Raw genomic sequence first — 19,201 nt, 5'->3', positions numbered from 1 at the left:
TGGATGCTCGCCGGGCTGGGGCCGGGAGGCTCGGAGGAGGCTCCGGAACCCCCGTGTCCGGCCCTGCCCGAGGCATTTCTTCAATGGAGAAGTTGGTGAGTGTGGAGGAGGCTGAGAGGAGGAAGCGCCGCAGCAGCTGAAGAGACAGGTAAAGTCAGTTACCTTCCCTTGAAGCGAAGGGGGCGGCTGGGAGGGAGGGAGGGGGAAAAAATCACTGCATCTTCCTACCTGCCCTGAACCAACCTCCCTCTCTCTCTCTCTCTCTCTCTTACTCTGCTCCCCTTCCTCCAAGCCCCACCCCCCCACCTCCCTGCTCCTGGCCCCTGGGGCACCGCGCCTCACCTCTCTCCCTGGTTTCTGATTTCCAGGTTTGGTGTTTGGCTCCCGGAGCCTGGAAAGCAAGAGGAGGCCTGCCCACCCACCTGGGAAGTAGCCGAGAGCTTCTAGCTGTAGCATCCTCCGTGCAGGTAACCAGCCAGCCCGCCCCTGCCCTCCCCCATTGTTGATCTTCGGGCTCCTGTCTCATTAGGCAATAGCTCTGGTTTCAGGGTGGTTCCCTGGGGGGGTGCAACTGGTTCCTGAACCCCCCTCCCCCTTTTCACCGCAAAAAAAAAACACAAAAAACAAACAAACCCAGAAACGCTGCTCTTTTTGCCCTGCTCCTGGGCATTTTCATAACTTTTCCACTCCCTCATCGTCTTTCCCACCCTTTCTCTCCGGCTGGTGTTTCTGTGTGTTACATTATCTTTTGGTGACGGTACCACTGGTACCATTTTCCTTGCTCTGAGATTCAGAGAGTTTTCTGTAGCCCTCCCCCACCCCTCCCTCTCCTAGGAATTTTCCTCGATTGCTTGTTCATTCTGAATGGCTCTACTTTTTTTTTGTTTTTTTAATTAAACAGCAGTTTTCTGCTTCCTCCCGATTCCTTCCTATCGCCGTCCTTCTAGCTCCACCAGAATAAAAATCCTCAGCATTCCCTAACCCACCAGGGTTTGGTCGAGGAAGGTGATGGCTGGAAATGTATGAGTTTTGGAAAATAATGTGAGTTTTTCCCTAGTAAAAAGGGAGTCGGTGTACCTTAACGGTGTAGATTGTAGGAAAACAAAATGCGCCCCTGAAGGTCTGATGTATCGGGAACGATTCAGGCTTCTTTGTGTTTCTGTGGGACACGTGTGGATGGGCTCTGAAGCTGTTATAAAAAGGTAAAAATAATACTGGTTACACCTCCGGTTTTCTAGAACTCATAAAACTTTCCATACTAGCTCGCTATCATTTGACATTCAAGAATTTTAAAACAAAGGAATGTTTTGGCTTTCTCTTTGCCCTCTTCATAAATGAGATTTCTCCATTCAAAACCCTCACGGGTAATTTGTTAGATTGAAATGTAAGCATCTAGCCCTGGCCGGTTTGGCTCAGTGGACAGAGTGTCGGCCTAAGGACTGAAGGGTCCCGGGTTCGATTCCGGTTAAGGGCACTTACCTGGGTTGCAGGCTCAATCCCCGGCCCTGGTCGGGGTGCCTGCGGGAGGCAACCAATGGATGCGTCTCTCTCACATCAATGTTTCTCTCTCTGTCTCTCCCGCTCCCTTCCACGCTCTCTAAAAATCAATAGAAAAATATCCTCGGATATTTATCCTTGGAGGATTAACAAAACAAAACAAAAAAGAGAAGAAAAAAAAAGGAAAGAAATGTAAGCATCTAATCCAGGCGTCACATTTGTGCTGCTGGATTTTGTTGGTGGCTCTTAAATGTTTAGGACATTCGTGTAGTTGCTAAAGAAGGGGGTATGGCCAGGGAAATCAGACAAGCGTCAATTCAGAAATTAGCCAAGTGAATGACTCTTCTAACATCCAGTCACGGGAATCTAAAGTGGCTTGTTAATCTCAGAGTAATTTTAATATCTCAAGACTGCTCAGGGAGTTGTAGGTACCGCGAAGCACTTAAAATAGCAGAAGTCCTCAGGAAATCTCTGATTTACTCCGTTCCACTGGACTCTCTGCCTTCCACAAAAAGAAAGGAATGTCTGTCTTGAGTCTCCCCACTGCCAAGACATAGCTAGAGACACTTTTAAGGGGCTCTGACGGTTTCCATACCCTTTTGTTGTTGTTGTTGTTGTTAATCCTCACCCGAGGATATTTTCCCATTGGTTTTTAGAGAGAACAGAAGGGAGGGGGGGAGAGAAACATCTATATGAGAGAGAGACATCGATTGGTTGCCCTGAGCAGGGCCCGTGATCAAGCCTGCAACCAAGGTACACGCCCTTGACCGGAATCGAACCCGGACCCTTCAGTCCACAGGCCAACACTCTCTAGCCACTGAGCCACACCAGCCCCGGCCTGGCTTGCATGTTCTTGAGACCTGGAGGCAGACCCCACGGGGGAGTGCACGGTACAGAATGGGATTTCGAGTCAGTGTCTACCAGGGACTGTCCCGTGTGAACATTTAGGGCAGCCTTTCTGAGTGTACATAGGATCCGCTTCGTTTCAGTGAAAGCCAGGCGCAAGTCTGTGAAGTTCAAGGCCGTTTTGATTATTTCAGTGTGCGAATCACCAGAGAGATGTCTAATAATGAGGACTTCTGAAAATATTTGAAGTATGTTTTTAAGGTAAAAATGAATGATGTGTTTTCTATTCAGGTCTTCCCTGTTAAATATTTTTTACCCCGCTTTAGACCTAATTCTAGCCAGGCTGGTGTGGCTTCATGGTTGAGCATCTAGAGCAGCCGTGGGCAAACTACGGCCCGTTTGAAATGAATAAAACTAAAAAAAAAAAAGACCGGACCCTTTTATGTAATGATGTTTACTTTGAATTTATATTAGTTCACACAAACACTCCATCCATGCTTTTGTTCTGGCCCTCCGGTCCAGTTTAAGAACCCATTGTGGCCCTCGAGTCAAAAAGTTTGCCCACCCCTGGTCTAGACTTTCTGCCACCCACGAAAAGGAATGTCTTTCTTGATTCTTCCAATTGCCAAGACCTAGCTAGAGATCCTTTTAAGGGGCTCTGAGGGTTTGCATATTCTTTTGTTTTTGAACTAGGAACCAGGAGGTCACGGGTTCGATTCTCGGTCAGGGCTCGTGCCCGGATTTCGGGCTCGACCCCCAGTAGGGGGCGTGCAGGAGGCAGTCGATCCATCATTCTCTCTCACATTGATGTCTCTCTCTCTCTTTCTCTCCCCCCCTTTTCCTCCCTCCCTTTCCGTCTCTCTAAAAATGAATGGGAAAAAAATATTCTCAGGGGAGGAATGAAAATGAATAAATGAATCCTTGTGTTACATGGAGGCCCAGGAGTGGGGTGGAAATATGAACACACCTTGCTTGTTTGGGAACATAAACGCTATGCGATGTTGAGTGAGATATCACACTCCTTCTACTCGGTTGGGGTTCCAGTCTTTCGATCACATCAGCAGAACTCATCCACACACATCTCAGCCATGTTGGACTTGGTGGTATTTCTGTACCCGTCTCCTCTGTTAGGACTTGCGAGCCACTGGTGGCTTGGTTTGTGTGTGTGTGTTTTCTCAGAGGCCATATTCTTGGAGTTGCTGATTTTATTTCCTTAGCAGCCTGTATCTCGGTTTACTCTGCAAAGAAATGCTTACTTTTTTTTTTTTTTTTGAGTAGCAAGCTGTTATCTTGTTTCCAGCTTGTGTGAAATCTGAAAGCACAGCTCTGATTTGTGTCCGTTAATCAGAAAATGTGTGGACTTTTCAGTGAAAACCGCACGCAAAGAGCCATTAGTGACTAATCGTGTATGCCGACGGAAACTGGGGACATGTGGGCCAATTGGGTGCCCGTTATGTAACTTTAGGCAGGTCTGAAATACGTTTCGTTTTTTCATTTCCTGCACTCCATTGTATGGATATAGACTTTTTCTTAATTATAGGAAGAAAGACGTTTTGATTTTAACTTTAATGAAGTTTACTTGGCCGTCCATGTGGAAATTAGATGGTAACATGTATTTCTGTATTTATTTTTTTAATATATTTTTATTGATTTCAGAGAGGAAGGGAGAGGGAGAGAGAGAGAGAAACATCAGTGATGAGAGAGAATTATTGATTGGCTGCCTCCTGCACACCACACACTGGGATCCGATCCAGCCTGCTACCTGGGCATGTGCCCTGACCGGGAATCGAACCATGACCTCTTGGTTCATAGGTCGGACACTCAACCACTGAGCTACACCAGCCAGGCTAGATGGTAACATATAATTTCTAAATATTTAGTTTCTAATAAAGTCAATAGCATAAAAGCTTGGAGGCCTATATTGTTATCTTTTGGCCCCATATAGAGTAGAAAAGATGCATTCATCAAATTTAAACATAGTATTAACATTGAGCAACAAAATATTACAAAAAGATACATCAGGCCCAGCTGGTGTGGTTCAGTGGTTGTGTCGACCTATAAACCAGGAGGTCACGGTTCGATTCCCGGTCAGGGCACATGCCCGGGTTACGGGCTCGATCCCCAGTAGGGAACGTGCAGGAGGCAGCTGATCAATGGTTCTATCTCACCATTGATGTTTCCGTCTCTCTCTCCCTCTCCTTTCCTCTCTAAAATCAATACAAATATATTTAAAAAAATAATAAGATACATCAGGGAAGTGGCTCATTTGGTATGTAATTCTGAAGTCTTCCTTGTTGGTATGCTTTTTTGGCTTTTTTTCTAACTGTAAAACCTGAAATGGAATTTCTGAAGATTGCACCTTCAGAGTTTTAGTCATTCTGAGTCATCATTGATTTAAAACAATTCACATTGTACATTTACTTATTTAGACACCTGCCTCCCGGGCCGTGTTCCCTTATTCGATGGGTGATTTCCATGAGCTGTCAGATTTTCAGACCTGCGCTCCTTAAGAGGAAATAGACTTTTTTTTTTTCCTTCTCACCTCTGGACTTCCTCTGCGGTTTGCAATGGGCACCTTTGCCCTTTAAGTTCAATCGTCTCTATGTTTTCCTCATCTGTATACACGTGCATAGCTGGGCTCTGCTAAGGGCAAGGTCCCACAAAACAGCACCCAGATCAAATTCATTGTTTGATGCTTTGGACTGTGAGGACCTTTGGTAATAAGTCGCCGTCCTTCATAATTTAAGGGCTGCAGCTGCCAGGGATCATGTGTGCATGGTATGTGTGTGTCCGTGTGTGCATGGTGTGTGAGTCCCTGTGTGCATGGAATGTGAGTCCGTGTGTGCATGGTGTGTGTGTGCATGGGATGTGAGTCTGTGTGTGCATGGGATGTGTGTCCGTGTGTGCATGGGATGTGCATCCATGTGTGCATGGTGTGTGTATGGCATGTGTGTCCATGTGTGCATGGGATGTGTGTCCGTGTGTGCGTGGCATGTGAGTCCGTGTGTGCATGGTATGTATATCCGTGTGTGCATTGTGTGCATGGGGTGTGAGTCCGTGTGTGCATGGTGTGTGTGTCCGTGTGTGCGTGGTATGTGAGTCTGTGTGTGCATGGTATGTGTATCCGTTTGTGCATTGTGTGTGTGTCCGTGTGTGCATGGGGTGTGAGTCCGTGTGAGCATGGTATGTGTATCCGTTTGTGCATTGTGTGTGAGTCCGTGTGTGCATGATATGTGAGTCCGTGTGTGCGTAGTATGTGTATCCGTTTGTGCATTGTGTGTGTGTTCGTGTGTGCATGGGGTGTGAGTCCATGTGTGCATGGTGTGTGTCCGTGTGTGCATGGGGTGTGAGTCCGTGTGTGCATGGGATGTGTCCGTGTGTACATGGGATGTGAGTCCATGTGTTATTCCTGGGAAGATCCCTGCATGTACAGAGTGCTTTTGGGGTTTAAACCGACGGTTATTATTGATAGTGGTTGGTATTGTCAGAAAAGGGGAAAGTGATGTGCCATTTCCAGAATCATGTGGTTCCTGTTAAGTAGGCAGAACTGTCTAAGCGAGTGCTAACCGGGGTCACAGGCGTGGCCGGGCCTGACAGCGGGCCCAGTTCACGGCAGGCGCTCTCAGGAGGCCTTCGCTTCTCTGATGGAAGGTGCCCATTTGGGATTATCACAAGTTATTGTTGTTCGTGTCTCTTTCTTGTTGAGAGAAACCATTTAGGTACTTCATCTTTCAACACAAAGCCTTTTCTTTTTTTTTTTCTTTTTTAATATATTTTCATTGATTTCAGAGAGGAAGGGAGGACAGAGAGAGAGAAACATCCATGATGAGAATCACGGATCGGCTGCCTCCTGCACACCCCCTACTGGGGATGGAGCCTGCAACCCGGGCCTGTGCCCTGACCGGAAATGGAACTGTGACCTCCTGGTTCATAGGTCGACGCTCAACCACTGAGCCACACCCGCCAGGCAAGATCCCTTTTCTTTGAGTTGCAGAGGGAATTTTTTCAGAGTTCATATAAGGAAGCTGGCAAGACTGTTGTTAATCTTTTACTCACTTGGGTGTGTGCATAAAGGAATGACAGCTTCACAGTGACTCACGTGATGCCTTTTGGACGTATGAGGAACCAGCATTTAAAGTCATGATCTCCTTTTCCTTGTCACGGATTCCATTTTGGCTCTGGCCACCTGCTGTATTGAGTGCACACATTTTCTCATCTTTCTTAGTCCTGTTTGGGAAAAAACAAGTGACTAACGGTGTCAGCTAAAAAGTAATTCAGGCCCTAGCCAGTTTGGCTCAGTGGTTAGAGTGTATCCCCAAGGACTGAAGGGTCCCAGGTTCTGTTCCGGTCCAGGGCACATACCTCAGTGGCAGGCTCGATCCCTGGTCCCAGTTGGGGCGAGTGTGGGAGGCAGCCAATCCATGTGTCTCTAGTGCATCTATATTTCTCTTTCTCTTGTCTTTCCCCCTCCCTTCCACTCTCTCTGAAAATCAGTGGAGGAAAAAATGCCCTCAGGTGAGGATTAACAACAACAGCAACAAAAATAATTGCCCAGCCGGGTGGCTCAGTTGGTTGGAGCTTTCTCTTGTGCATCGAAGGGTTACGGGTTTGATTTCTGGTCACGGCATGTACCTAGGTTGTGGGTTCAATCCCCAGTCAGAGCCAAATGGAAGGCAACTGAACCATGTTTCCCTCTCACATTGATGTTTCTCTCTCTCCCTTTCTCTCTCTCTCTTTCTCAAATTAATAAAACATATCCTTGATTGAGGATTTTTTTAAAAAAAAGTAATTCAAATTAGGCAAGTCTGAAAATATATTCTGAATAGAACAAATGTGTGATTTATTATTTTCTTTATTCTTTTTCCAAAAACACCCTGCTTCTTTAGGGGAAAAAAAAAAATCCTGAAAAATAAGTGATTTTGTACCAGGGGGCAGATGAATGGAGGTCTCAAGGTCATTTTCTCACGAGACTTGGCCTGACCTCTGTCTCTGCTCCGTAAGGTGCTGAAGTGTAAGTCCATCGAATGGTAGACGCCGCGGGCCACTGTGATCCTCTGTCATCTTTCGGAGTTTCCCCACGGTTGTTATTTGTTTTTAGGTAAAGGAAGCTGATCCGTCATCCGGACGCACTCTGAGACCCGCCCCAGGATGCTGTATGTGCACAATGCTTACTAGGCGGCCCCCTCCCAGGAGAAGGGACTTTCTTCCGGAAGGTAAGCTACTGGAGGTCCCTGGTCACCCGTACTGGGGGTGGGGGGGGGGACCCTTTAGCTTTGACTCCTCTCCCTCCAATCAGCTCATGGAAAACTCAACACAGCGCTTGCTACAAGAAAACCCAGGTTTCGTTTGATGGTGTTTGACCTTTTTTCTTGCAGAGTAGCCCTCATTCGAGGGCCAAGGTAGATCATCCCATTAAAAAAAGAATCTGTTAAAGATGGTTGCTTTGACCCGTCCGTAGCTCCCGTTCATTCTTTCTGATGGTCTTCAACATCTTCTCTTAAAACCGTAATCGTAGCCCTGGCCGATGTGGCTCAGTCGTGAGAGCATCGGCCTGCGCGCCAAAAGGGTCTCGAGTTCGATTCCCGGCCCCAGTCTGTGCGCATGCGGGAGGCAACCAGTCAATGTGTCTCTCGCACATCAATGTTTCCCTCTCTCTCTCTCTCCCCTTCCCTCCTCCCTTCCACTCTCTGAAAATCAATTGGGAAAAAAAAGATCTCAGGGTGAGGATTAACAAAACAACAACATCAACAACAAAAAACGCTAATAGTAGGCAAAAACCTATTTGAACAGGATTCCTGGTTTTACATTTTCTAAAACTAGAGAGACTTGACTTTACTGTCAGTTGAAAAATAATTAAGTGAAGAGATGGGGAGGAAATCATGTTTATTAAGAAAACAGATCATCTTGAAATTTCTCATTTCCTAATTTTTCTGAGGAAATAGCTCTCCGTAGAAGTAGCCCGATATTTTTAAATGACATTACTTAGTAGTGATACTTAAGAGTTTGTTATAACCGCCCTAGCTGATTTGGCTCAGTGGATAGAGCGTCAGCCTGCGGACAAAAGGGTCCCAGGTTTGATTCTAATCAGGGCACATGCCCGTGTTGTGGGCTCGATCCCAAGTAGGGGTTGTGCAGGAGGCAGCCGATCAATGATTCTCTTTCATCATGGATGTTTCAATCTCTCTCTCCCTCTCCCTTCCTCTCTGAAATCAATAAAAATATATATTTAAAAAAATAGTTTGTAATACCATTTTCCATGTATAAAATAGCATAGGATATTTGATTATGCTCTTAGGCTGTGATGATGTGGCCTAAGTTAGGCTTAAGTTTACCTTTGTACAATCTATAATGAGAAGTTGTTTTTTTTCTGGTGCCCTGACCGGGAATCGAACCTGCAACCCTTTGGTGCATGGGATGACGCTCAACCAACTGAGCCACACCGGCCAGGGCTATAATAAGAAGTTTCACACGATAACTTATTATTGGTAACAAGATCATCCCAAGATGTCTAACCTACATAACAGACCAAAATGTCTTTAAAGAACTTTATCCCATAATTTTTTTTTTATTTTTAGAAATGGAAGCCTACTAGGAGATGTGTCTAATCTATTCCTGAAAATTAGCCCAGATGGAGTGGCTTCCTAAAAGAATGTTAGTTTAAGTTTCTGTATGTCTTTAAATAAACTTTTATTGATCTCAGAGAGGAAGAGAGAGGGGGAGAGAGATGGAAACATCAGTGATCAGAGAGAATCATGGATCGGCTGCCTCCTGCACGCCCCCTACCGGGGATCGAGCCCACTCCTCGGGCCTGTGCCCTGACTGGGAATCGAACCGTGACCTGGTTCATAGGTCAACACTCAACCACTGAGCCATGCCACCCGGGCGGCTTTCTTTGTGCCATCTTTCATCATCCTACGGAAATCACTGTTTTGGTCATAGCAGATTTGGTTCATTATGAACTGGCATCACTGAGGCGCACGCGATTTAGCCAAGGGAAATTCCGTGACATTTCATGGCCCCTCTGTCAGGAGCCCAGAATCCTAAACGCCGTGTTCTCTGCCTCCCCTTAAAGGCTGACCCCTGTGACCTAATGCATCCTTTGTAAGCAGTGGACTCCGCTAGGATGTTACACCACCACTGTCGGAGGAACCCTGAGCTCCAGGAAGAGCTGCAGATCCAGGCTGCGGTGGCCGCCGGGGATGTCCACACCGTCCGGAAGATGCTAGAACAAGGCTATTCTCCGAATGGCCGGGATGCGAATGGCTGGACCCTGCTCCACTTCTCAGCAGCCAGAGGAAAGGAAAGATGCGTCCGAGTCTTTCTAGAACACGGAGGTGAGTCTACTCAGGAGCAAATCTCCTTTTTGCCCCCAAGGAGAAGTTTAAAATGAAGCTATATTTAATTTGAAACATCTGTGTGCATGTGCATATCATTTTTTTTAAAGATATTTTATTGATTTCAGAGAATAAAGGCGAGGGAGAGAGAAATAGAAACATCAGTGATGAGCGAGAATCATCGCTTGGCTGCCTCCTGCACGCCCCCTACTGGGGAGCGAGCCCACAGCCCGGGCCTGTGTCCAGACTGGGAATCGAACCGTGACCTCCGGGTTCATAGGTTGACGCTCAACCACTGAGCCACACCAGCCGGGCAATGCTCAACTTCTTATAACCTCTCCTATGTGAAGCTTTGTTACAGTTATGCTGAGTTTTGTTTGCAACCAGATTGTCGAAAAGATCAGTTTGGTGAAAGTGCTATTTCCCTTGTAGCAGTAGTTTATAGACAGCCAAGTTTGAACTAAAAGCAGCCCCTTCGTCACCTCGCCCAGTTGCTCGCGTTTCAGAAGCAGAAGTGGCTGTGGTGTGCCTACAGCCGGAGAATTACACACGTTTCCCCTGCCGGCATTGCTCAAGCACACAGACCTCGCATGGGCCCCTTTAAATATGTCCTAATAGCAAGGCCTTCGATATCTCCGTTGGTAGAGTGGAGGACTGTCAATATGTCCCAATGCTACCCTATGTTTTGAATTTACCTCCTTGAGATTTCTTTTGGATGCTTTTATTGTTGTTGGGTTTTTGTTTTTTTTAATATGAGTGAAACATTTTATTTTATATTTTTATTGATTTCAGAGAGGGGGAGAGATAGAAACATCAATGATGAGAGAGACCCATTGATCGGCCACCTACTGGGGATCGAGCCCACAACCTGGGCATGTGCCCTGACTGGGGATTGAATCATAACCACCTGGTTCATAGGTCGACGCTCAACCATTGAGCCATGCTGGCTGGGCTCATCTTTGATTTTTTATCCTTCTCTCCCTCTCCCTTCCTCTCTGAAATCAATTTAAAAAGTATGTATATATTTTTTTTAAAGGTCACTGATCAGCCCTGGTTCAAAGGTCGATGCTCAACCACTGAGCCACACTGGTTGGGCTAATCAGCGATCTTTGATATTGCGAGGGCAAGACCCTGCACCTTGAAGAAGAATAAATTTCAGAGCAGCTATTTATGAATGTGTTCAAAGAATTAAGGAAATGGTGCTCAAAACATAAAAGAAATATATGGCGGCACTAACGCATCAAATACAGACTATCAAGAACAGATAGAATTTGTTATATGTATACTAGAGGCCCGATGCACAAAAATTCGTGCAAGAGTAGGCCTTCCTTCCCCCAGCTGCCGGCACCGGCTTCCCTCCGGCACCCAGGACCCAGGCTTCCTTCCTCCGGCCACCAGCAGGCACCCGGGACCCAGGCTGGCTTCCCTCCGGCCCTGGCTTCGTCAGGATGGACGTCCAGAATGACATCTGGAAGACATCTGATCTAATTAGCATATTACTTTTTTATTATTATAGATATAATATACACTAGAGGCCCAGTGCACAAAATTCGTACCAGGGGCTTGGCCCTCGCAGCCCCAGCTTCGTCCAGACGGTTATTTTGCTGTTTGGTCTAATTAGCACATTAGCTCTTTATTATATAGGAGGTTATATATCATATATGTATATGTATATGTATATGTATACATATTTATCCCCAAATATGAATTTTGAGTTGAAAAGCACATTATCTATAATGAAGAATTTACTAGAGTGGTTAATAGCAGATTTGAGCTGACAGAAGATGGAATCAGTGACCTTGAAAATTGATCAGTGAACATCTAGTCTGAGGAACCTATAGAGTTGGTGGAGTGATAGTCAAAATTCCAGCAGGCTTGTTTGAAAAAATGGACAAGTTGATTTGTTGGCTCGAACGGTTTCAAAGAAGGTTGAGGACATACACTCCCTGCTGTCAGAACTTTCTAGAAAGCCACAGTGGTCAGGACAATATGGATAAACTTTCAGATCAATGGAATAGAATAGAGTTCAGAAACAGGCCCACACTTGCCCTGGCCGGCATTGCTCAGTGGTTAGAGCATCGGCCTCCCCACCTGAGGGTCGCAGGCTTGATTCCCAGTCAAGGGCACCTACCTGGGTTGCAGGTTCGATCCCCACCCCTGGTTGGGGCACATGCAGAAGTCAATCCATCAATGTGCCTCTCTCGCATAGATGTTTCTCTCTGCTCTCTTTCTGTCTCTCCCACTCCCACCTCCTTAGAAAAAATATCCTCACTCCTCGGGTGAGGGTTATCAAAGAAGAAAAGAAATAGACCCACACTTGTCTGGTAGACTGATTTTTTTTTTTTGACAAACTGATTTTGACAAAAATCACTGGGGAAAAGCTAGACTTTTCAGCAGATTTTGCTGGAACAACTGGATACCTGTGTGGTAAGTAATGAACCTTGATCTGACCTCGCACTGGACATAGAAAGCAACGAGCAATGGATCGTTGCTCTAAACATAAGAGTTAACAACATAACACTTCTAGAAGAAGACAGAAAACCTATGTGACGTCATGTTGGGCAAAGATTTCTTAACAAAAAGCAAAAACCGTAAGAGGAAAAATATACTTGACCTCATCAAAACTAAACATTTTTCTTCTTTAAACGACATTGTCTAGGAAATGAAAAGGCCTGACAGACTAGGAGAAATATTTACAAACCGTATCTAACAAAGGGCTCGTATCCAGAATGTATACACAACAGAGTTGTAAACTCGGTGAGAAAAACAACCCCGTAGCCATAATCAAATGATTTCAACAGACACTTCACAACACACAGCACTTGCATAAGCTCAGCATCACCACACCACCAGGGATGTGTAAAGTAAGTTCCTATAAGTTACGACTTTGCACTCTCTAGAGTGGAAGAAACTAAAATTGCTACGATGCCAAGTATTAGTGAAGACCAACTTGAACACCTCTACAGGCTGGGGCAAAAGAAGGTTTACCGTTGTTCGTATGGAAAGTAATACATTAATAAATAATAATACAAGAATAAATTCTGGCCCGGCCGGCATGGTCCAGTGGTTTGAGCATGGACCTATGAGCCAGGAGGTCACGGTTCAATTCCCGGTCAGGGCACATGCCCGGGCTGTGGGCTCCATCCCCAGTAGGGGGCGTGCAGGAGGCAGCGGATCCATGATTCTCTCTCCTCATTGGTGTTTCTATCTCGCCCTCTCCCATCCTCTCTGAAATCAATAAAACAAAAATAAGTAAATAAAATAAAACAAAGATTGCTGGCTGGCCCAGGCTGCTAGGTGTGAGAGAAAGGATAATGGAAGCCCCAGCCAAATTCTTCAAAAAAATAAAATAAAAAAGGAATAAACTCTGTTTCTCATACTCACTACTCCTGTAAATCTACATCCGCCCCACCCTGTATTGCTGGAGGGAATGTAATATTGTGGAGCCACTAAAAACCAGTTTGGCAGTTTCTCAAATGTACATATAACATACAGGCCAACAGTTCTAGGTATGTACCCAAGTGAGATGGAAACATACAGCCCCGTGTAGACTTGTACATGCATATTCACAGGAGCCGTATTCATAATAGCCTCAATGCTGGAAATAGCCCACTGTCCACCTGCTGGTGAATAATCTGTATATATAAAAGCCTAAGCGACCGTTACAGCGGAATGACTGGGACGACCAGTCGCTATGACACGCACTGGGCAGGCAGGCGAGCGGTTAGGAGCGAGCAGGCAGGCAGGCAGGTGAGTGGTTAGGAGCCAGCAAACAGGCAGGCGAGCAGGCAGGCAAGCAGGTGAGTGCTTAGGAGCCAGCAAGCAGGCAAGCAAGTGGTTAGGAGCGAGCAGGCAGGCAGGCAGGTGAGCGGTTAGGAGCGAGCAGGCAGGCAGGCAGGCGAGTGGTTAGGAGCCAGCAAGCAGGCAGGTGAGCGGTTAGGAGCGAGCGGTCCCGGATTGGGAGAGGGCACAGGCCGGGCTGAGGGACCCTCCTCCTTCCCCCGCCCCTCCCCCCACACGTATTTCATGCACTGGGCCTCTAGTAGATAAATAATTGAAGATCCATATTGTAGAAAACTACTCAACGATGTAAAGGAATAAACATTTGGACACACACCAACAACAACACGGGTGAATTTCAGAAGCATCATGCTAAGTGAAATAAGTCAGACGCAAACTCTCCGTAGCCTATGGTTTCATTTCTATGAAATTCGAGGAAGGCCAGAACCTCAGTGGCTGCCTGGGGCCCAGAGTCTGGGCAGAGAATTGATGGTAAAGAGGCAGGAAGGAACTTTTTGGGGTGATGGGAATATTTGGATTATGGTGGCGGTTACAGCGTGACTGTATACAATTTGTCCAAGTTCATCGACTTGTACACTTTAGATTGGGAAGCTTTCTTGCAACCCCGGTAAAGTTGTTGGGGAGAAAAAAAACACAGCATATTGATAGGGAATGTTTATCTGCTTTTATTTATATGTACTTCCAAATTTTTCATTAGATTTCAAGGTTTCTTGAGACTATGGGACAAAGTGAGCTCAACTTCCGTCAAAGTTGTCTTTGTACGTGCCTTGCACATTTCTTACTGAATTTATATCGAGGTGTTTTTCTTTATTTATTTTTTTGATATGTTTTTATTGATTTCAGAGAGGAAGGGAGAGGAAGAGAGAGAGAGAGAAACATCATTGATCAGCTGCCTCCTGCACGCCCCCCTACTGGGGATGGAGCCCGAAACCCAGGCATGTGCCCTTGACTGGAATCGAACCCGAGACCCTTCAGTCCGCAGGCTGATGCTTTATCCACTGAGCCACACCATCTGGGGCTCTAGGTGTTTTTATCGTTTCTGTTACTATTACAAATGAGATCTCTTTCTTACTGCACTGGCTAACAGTAATCCTTAAACTCGATTTTGTTTGCATCTTCATCTGTCTAGATCTTCCTTTTGTTAATTCCTCAAGGACAGTAACTATGCAAAGTTCATGCATTGTTACTTAAAGCTCTATATTCTGTGCTGCTTTCCGCGTGTGCACAGCCAGTATATTTTTACGGTTTTTACTGAGGCTAAGCAGATCCTTGCTCTGTGTGTTAATCATGGTTTCTCCCAGCTCTGCGTTAACACCAAAACGTAAGTAAAACCTGGCGAAGACCCAGAGTGGAAAACCAAAGCCCCAAGTGCAGTCTCACATAACATGATTTTCATTTTACTGTCGAATCAGCAAGTCTAGGATGCGCGTAAGAGTGGACGAAAAGTGGGAGAAATGGAAGGTATTCGTAACGTCTCACTAACCGAGCAGGCAGCTGTTGCTTGGTCAGGTAGAGATTAGAGACGGGCGCCTTGGCCACAGTGACGGTTTCATTTGGATCGAAGGGGTTCTTTTCTCCTTCACGCCTGTCTCCACTTCGCTGCTTTAGGTAAGGGAGGCATGGGAAGCAGGATGGAGGGCTCAGCATCCTGTCAGAGTGGGCAGGTCATAGCTGACGTTCCTGGCATGACCAGCAGGTGGCAGCAAGACGCTTTGTTAAAAAAAAAACACGCTCCCCTCATTTATTTTTAAGTCGCATAATACAGAGTTGCTATCTATTTTTCTTTTAGCGAAGACCAGCAGAGGCAGGATACTCTATTACTGTTGTGCACTGTTCGTTTGTATTTAATGGTTTTAGAAATTTAACTGGTATACTTTACTTAGTAAGAGTCTTAACTTTTTACAGGTTCTGTGAGCAACTACTTCTTAACTGAAACTTTCATTCTCCGTAATCTCATTCTTTTCCATGGAGCTTTCTGCTTCATAGAATTTTCCCAGAGACCCAGCTCTCACGTTTTAGCAGGAAATAACATTTTGCTAGACAATACACAAATGTCTGCTCACACAACTTTGGAGGCTTTCTGTTTCGTTGTTTGAAAAAGCACTCATGAATTTTTCTCTTTCGTGGCCAAACCAGACATTAAGGGTGACTTTTATCAGCATAAAACCTTTGTGTGTTTTTTTTTTAAATCCTCACCCCCGGATATTTTTTCCGTTGATTCCTAGAGGGAGGGAGAGGGAGAGAGAGAGAAGCATCGATGTGAGAGAGAAACATCGATTGGTTGCCTCCTGCACATGCCCCAACCGGGTCTGGAGGACCTGAACGTGCCCTTGACCGGAATTGAACCCGAGACCCTTCGGTCCTAGGGCCGGAGCTCTAACCACTGAGCAGCACCGGCCAGGGCAAGGAGAAAGCCTTTGAATCCCAGGTAGTTAGGTCTGACCAGTTTATCTTCACGAGGAATTGCGGGCCTCCAGGAAGTGGCCTACGTTCTCCGGGAGACGGTGCCAGGAATGCCCGTGGGATGAGAGCTACAGAGAACTTCCCCTTTGGCTCAAGGAGCCGCTGGGCCAGGTGACAACGTTTGTGACTGAGGAGTGACACAGCAGATACATCACTGGCGTTTCTTTTTCTTTCTTTCTCTCTTCCACCCCGCCCGCAGAAAGCATTCCATTTCGGAGAGAGCTTTGGAACTGTCGTACAAAATAATATTTACACGGCGCTAAAGTTGCTTCCCGATTTTCACACGGCGCGCCATTTCATTCTTACAGACTCCAAAGTTCTCGTAAAACCAAGCATTCAGAGTAGACGTTCATCTTACGAGAACCTGATTTGTCCAGATCGCTTAACATATATCTAACGTGCTTTGGAATTTTTACAGACCACAGGGAAAAAAAAACAACTTTATTTTTTCCCCCCACTTAATACACCCTTAAAACAACGCCGTCTGCCAGACCACAGTACATCCGTAATTTAGAGCCGCAGATGTTGCTACACATGCTTCTCTTTAAGACCAAGAAGCACAAGAGAAAATAAAACAGAAAGTTAAAGGCGAAGAGAAGCATGAAAACAATTCAGAGATGGGGGAGCTGGAGCAGCCAGAAGCAGTGGGTTCAGTTAGCAAACGGACATGGTGGTCTCAGCTCTATGTTTTATATATCTATCTTTTAAAAAAAAAAATCTTTTTATTGATTTCAGAGAGAGAAATAGAAATGGACAGTGATGAGCCCTGGCCGGTTTGGCTCAGTGGTTAGAGCGTCAGCCTGTGGACTGAAGGGTTCCGGATTCAATTCCGATCCAGGGCACATAACCTTTGGTTGCAGGCTCTATCCCGGAGGCAACCAATCGATGTGTCTCAGTATCTCTCTCACATTGATGTTTCTCTCTCTCTCTCTCTCTCTGTCTCTCCCCGTCCCTTCCACTCTGTCTAAAAATCAATGGAAAAAATATCCTCGAGTGAGGATTAGCAAAAAAAAATAATAATAATAAAATAAATAGATAGATAAAATCTTTAAAGAAAGAAATACCAATGATGAGAGAGAATCATGGATCGGCTGCCTCCTGCACGCCCCCTACTGGGATCAAGCCCGCAATCTGGACATGTGCCCTGACCAGGAATTGAACCGTGGCCTCCTGGTTCATAGGTCAGTGCTCAACCACTGAGCCACACCAGCTGGGCGTATATATATCTTTTAAAAACTTCTTTAACCAGAGTTGATCACTTTCTATCAAACTTCATTTTTCATCAAAACTTGACTTCAGCGCAGCCGGTGCAGCTCAGTGGTTGAGCGTCGACCTATGAACCAGGAGGTCAGGGTTCGATTCCCGGTCAGGGCACATGCCCAGGTTGCGGGCTCCATCCCCAACAGGGGGCCAGGAGGCAGGCGACCAATTATTCTCTCTCATCATTGATGACTCTGTCTCTCTCTCCCTCTCCCTTCCTCTCTGAAATCAATAAAACCATATATTTTTTAAAAACCCTTGACTTCAGTTAAACCGAGGAAAGACGTGCTGCTTGACGTTGGCTGCGATGTCTAATCCTTCCACATCCTGTGTGAGAATTGGCGCCCGCGGGCTCTGCTGTGGGGAGGGCTGGTTGTTTTGTCCGGGCGCCTGCTGATGTATCCGTTCTGGTTTCCACCGCAGCTGACCCCACGGTCAAGGACTTAATCGGCGGCTTCACGGCGCTGCACTACGCCGCCATGCACGGCCGGGCCCGCATCGCGCGCCTGATGCTGGAGTCCGAGTACCGGAGCGACATCATCAACGCCAAGAGCAACGACGGCTGGACTCCCCTGCACGTGGCCGCCCACTACGGCCGGGACTCGTTCGTCCGCCTCCTGCTGGAGTTCAAGGCCGAGGTGGACCCGCTCAGCGACAAGGGCACGACGCCGCTGCAGCTGGCCATCATCCGGGAGCGCTCGAGCTGCGTGAAGATCCTGCTGGACCACAGCGCCAACATCGACATCCAGAACGGCTTCCTGCTGCGCTACGCCGTCATCAAGAGCAACCACTCGTACTGCCGCATGTTCCTGCAGCGCGGGGCCGACACGAACCTGGGCCGCCTGGAGGACGGCCAGACGCCCCTGCACCTGTCTGCCCTCCGCGACGACGTGCTCTGCGCACGGATGTTGTACAGTTACGGGGCGGACACGAACACGAGGAACTACGAAGGGCAGACCCCGCTGGCGGTTTCGCTCAGCATTTCCGGCAGCGGGCGGCCGTGTTTGGATTTCTTGCAGGAAGTCACACGTACGTAACCCGATGGTTCCTACTCTCGCGTTTGTAAAAGTGCGCTGCATCTTCCGAGGAATCGCAGGCGGTGGTGGTGTTGATCCTCACCCGAGGATGTTTTTCCATTGATTTTTTTTGTTTAGGGAGAGTGGACGAGAAGGGGAAAGACAGAGAGAAACATCGATGTGAGAGACACACATCGATGGGTTGCCTCCTGCACACGCCCCGACCAGGCCCCGGGCCGGGGAAGATCCTGCCACCGTGGTACGTGCCCTTGACCGGAATCGAACCCGGAACCCTTTGGTCCGCAGGCCGACGCTCTCTCCACTGAGCCACACCGGCCAGGGCTGTAAGGTGTTTCTCAACAAATAATAACCAGATATTCATGGTGCCTTTTTTCCCTGCTCGGTAAAGTCATTCCTCATTCGTCCGCAATAGAAAGCAAGCTCGATATCACAAGGTCGCATAGAAACTCAGGTGAGCCCCGAGAAGCAATAGGAAATACAGTCAGGGTGTGAGAAGCGAAGGAGAAGTGGACAGGACCGGAGGGCTCTTGTCATTAACGAAGATCTTTGGGAGACAAACATCAATCAGCTGCCTCCTGCACACTCCCTACTGGGGATGTGCCCGCAACCCAGGTACATGCCCTTGACTGGAATTGAACCCGGGACCCTTGAGTCCGCAGGCCGACGCTCTATTCTCTGAGCCAAACCGGTTAGGGCATGAGGTCACTGTTTCGATTCCCCGCCAGGGCACATGCCCAGGTGGCAGGCTCCATCCCCAGTAGGTGGAGTGGGCAGGAGGCAGCCGATCCATGATCCTCTCTCATCGTGGATGTTTCTCTCTCTGTCTCCCTTCCCCTTCCTCTCTGAAATCAATAAAAATATATATATACATAGAAAAAGGGAAGAAAAAAAGAAACATCATTGATGAGAGAGAATCGCTAATCGGCCGCCTCCTGCACGCTCCCTACTGGGGATCGAGCCCAC

The 19,201-nt window shown here is 47.0% G+C and overlaps 1 protein-coding gene across 2 annotated transcripts in view; it reads left to right on the top strand.

Annotated features, from left to right (window-relative positions):
- The first annotated feature begins 6 nt into the window (after positions 1-6).
- ASB7 (ankyrin repeat and SOCS box containing 7) overlaps positions 7-19,201 on the top strand; it is a 28,832-nt gene continuing 9,637 nt past the window's right edge. The window contains exons 1-5 of one of the 2 annotated variants that reach the window (XM_005871085.2): positions 7-148; positions 369-467; positions 7,442-7,556; positions 9,453-9,677; positions 17,625-18,230. In XM_005871085.2, the coding sequence (XP_005871147.1) occupies positions 7,499-7,556; positions 9,453-9,677; positions 17,625-18,230 (889 nt within the window). In that variant the 5' untranslated portion in view covers positions 7-148; positions 369-467; positions 7,442-7,498. Of the gene's footprint in view, positions 149-368; positions 468-7,441; positions 7,557-9,415; positions 9,678-17,624; positions 18,231-19,201 lie in introns of those variants that run through there. The other variant, XM_014543607.1, reaches the window with a different exon arrangement.

This window comes from Myotis brandtii, unplaced genomic scaffold (genome assembly GCF_000412655.1).
Source record: "Myotis brandtii unplaced genomic scaffold, ASM41265v1 scaffold329, whole genome shotgun sequence".
Taxonomy (NCBI): domain Eukaryota; kingdom Metazoa; phylum Chordata; class Mammalia; order Chiroptera; family Vespertilionidae; genus Myotis; species Myotis brandtii.
Note: the sequence above shows the minus strand (reverse complement) of the source record. Positions and strands in the feature narration are given on the sequence as shown.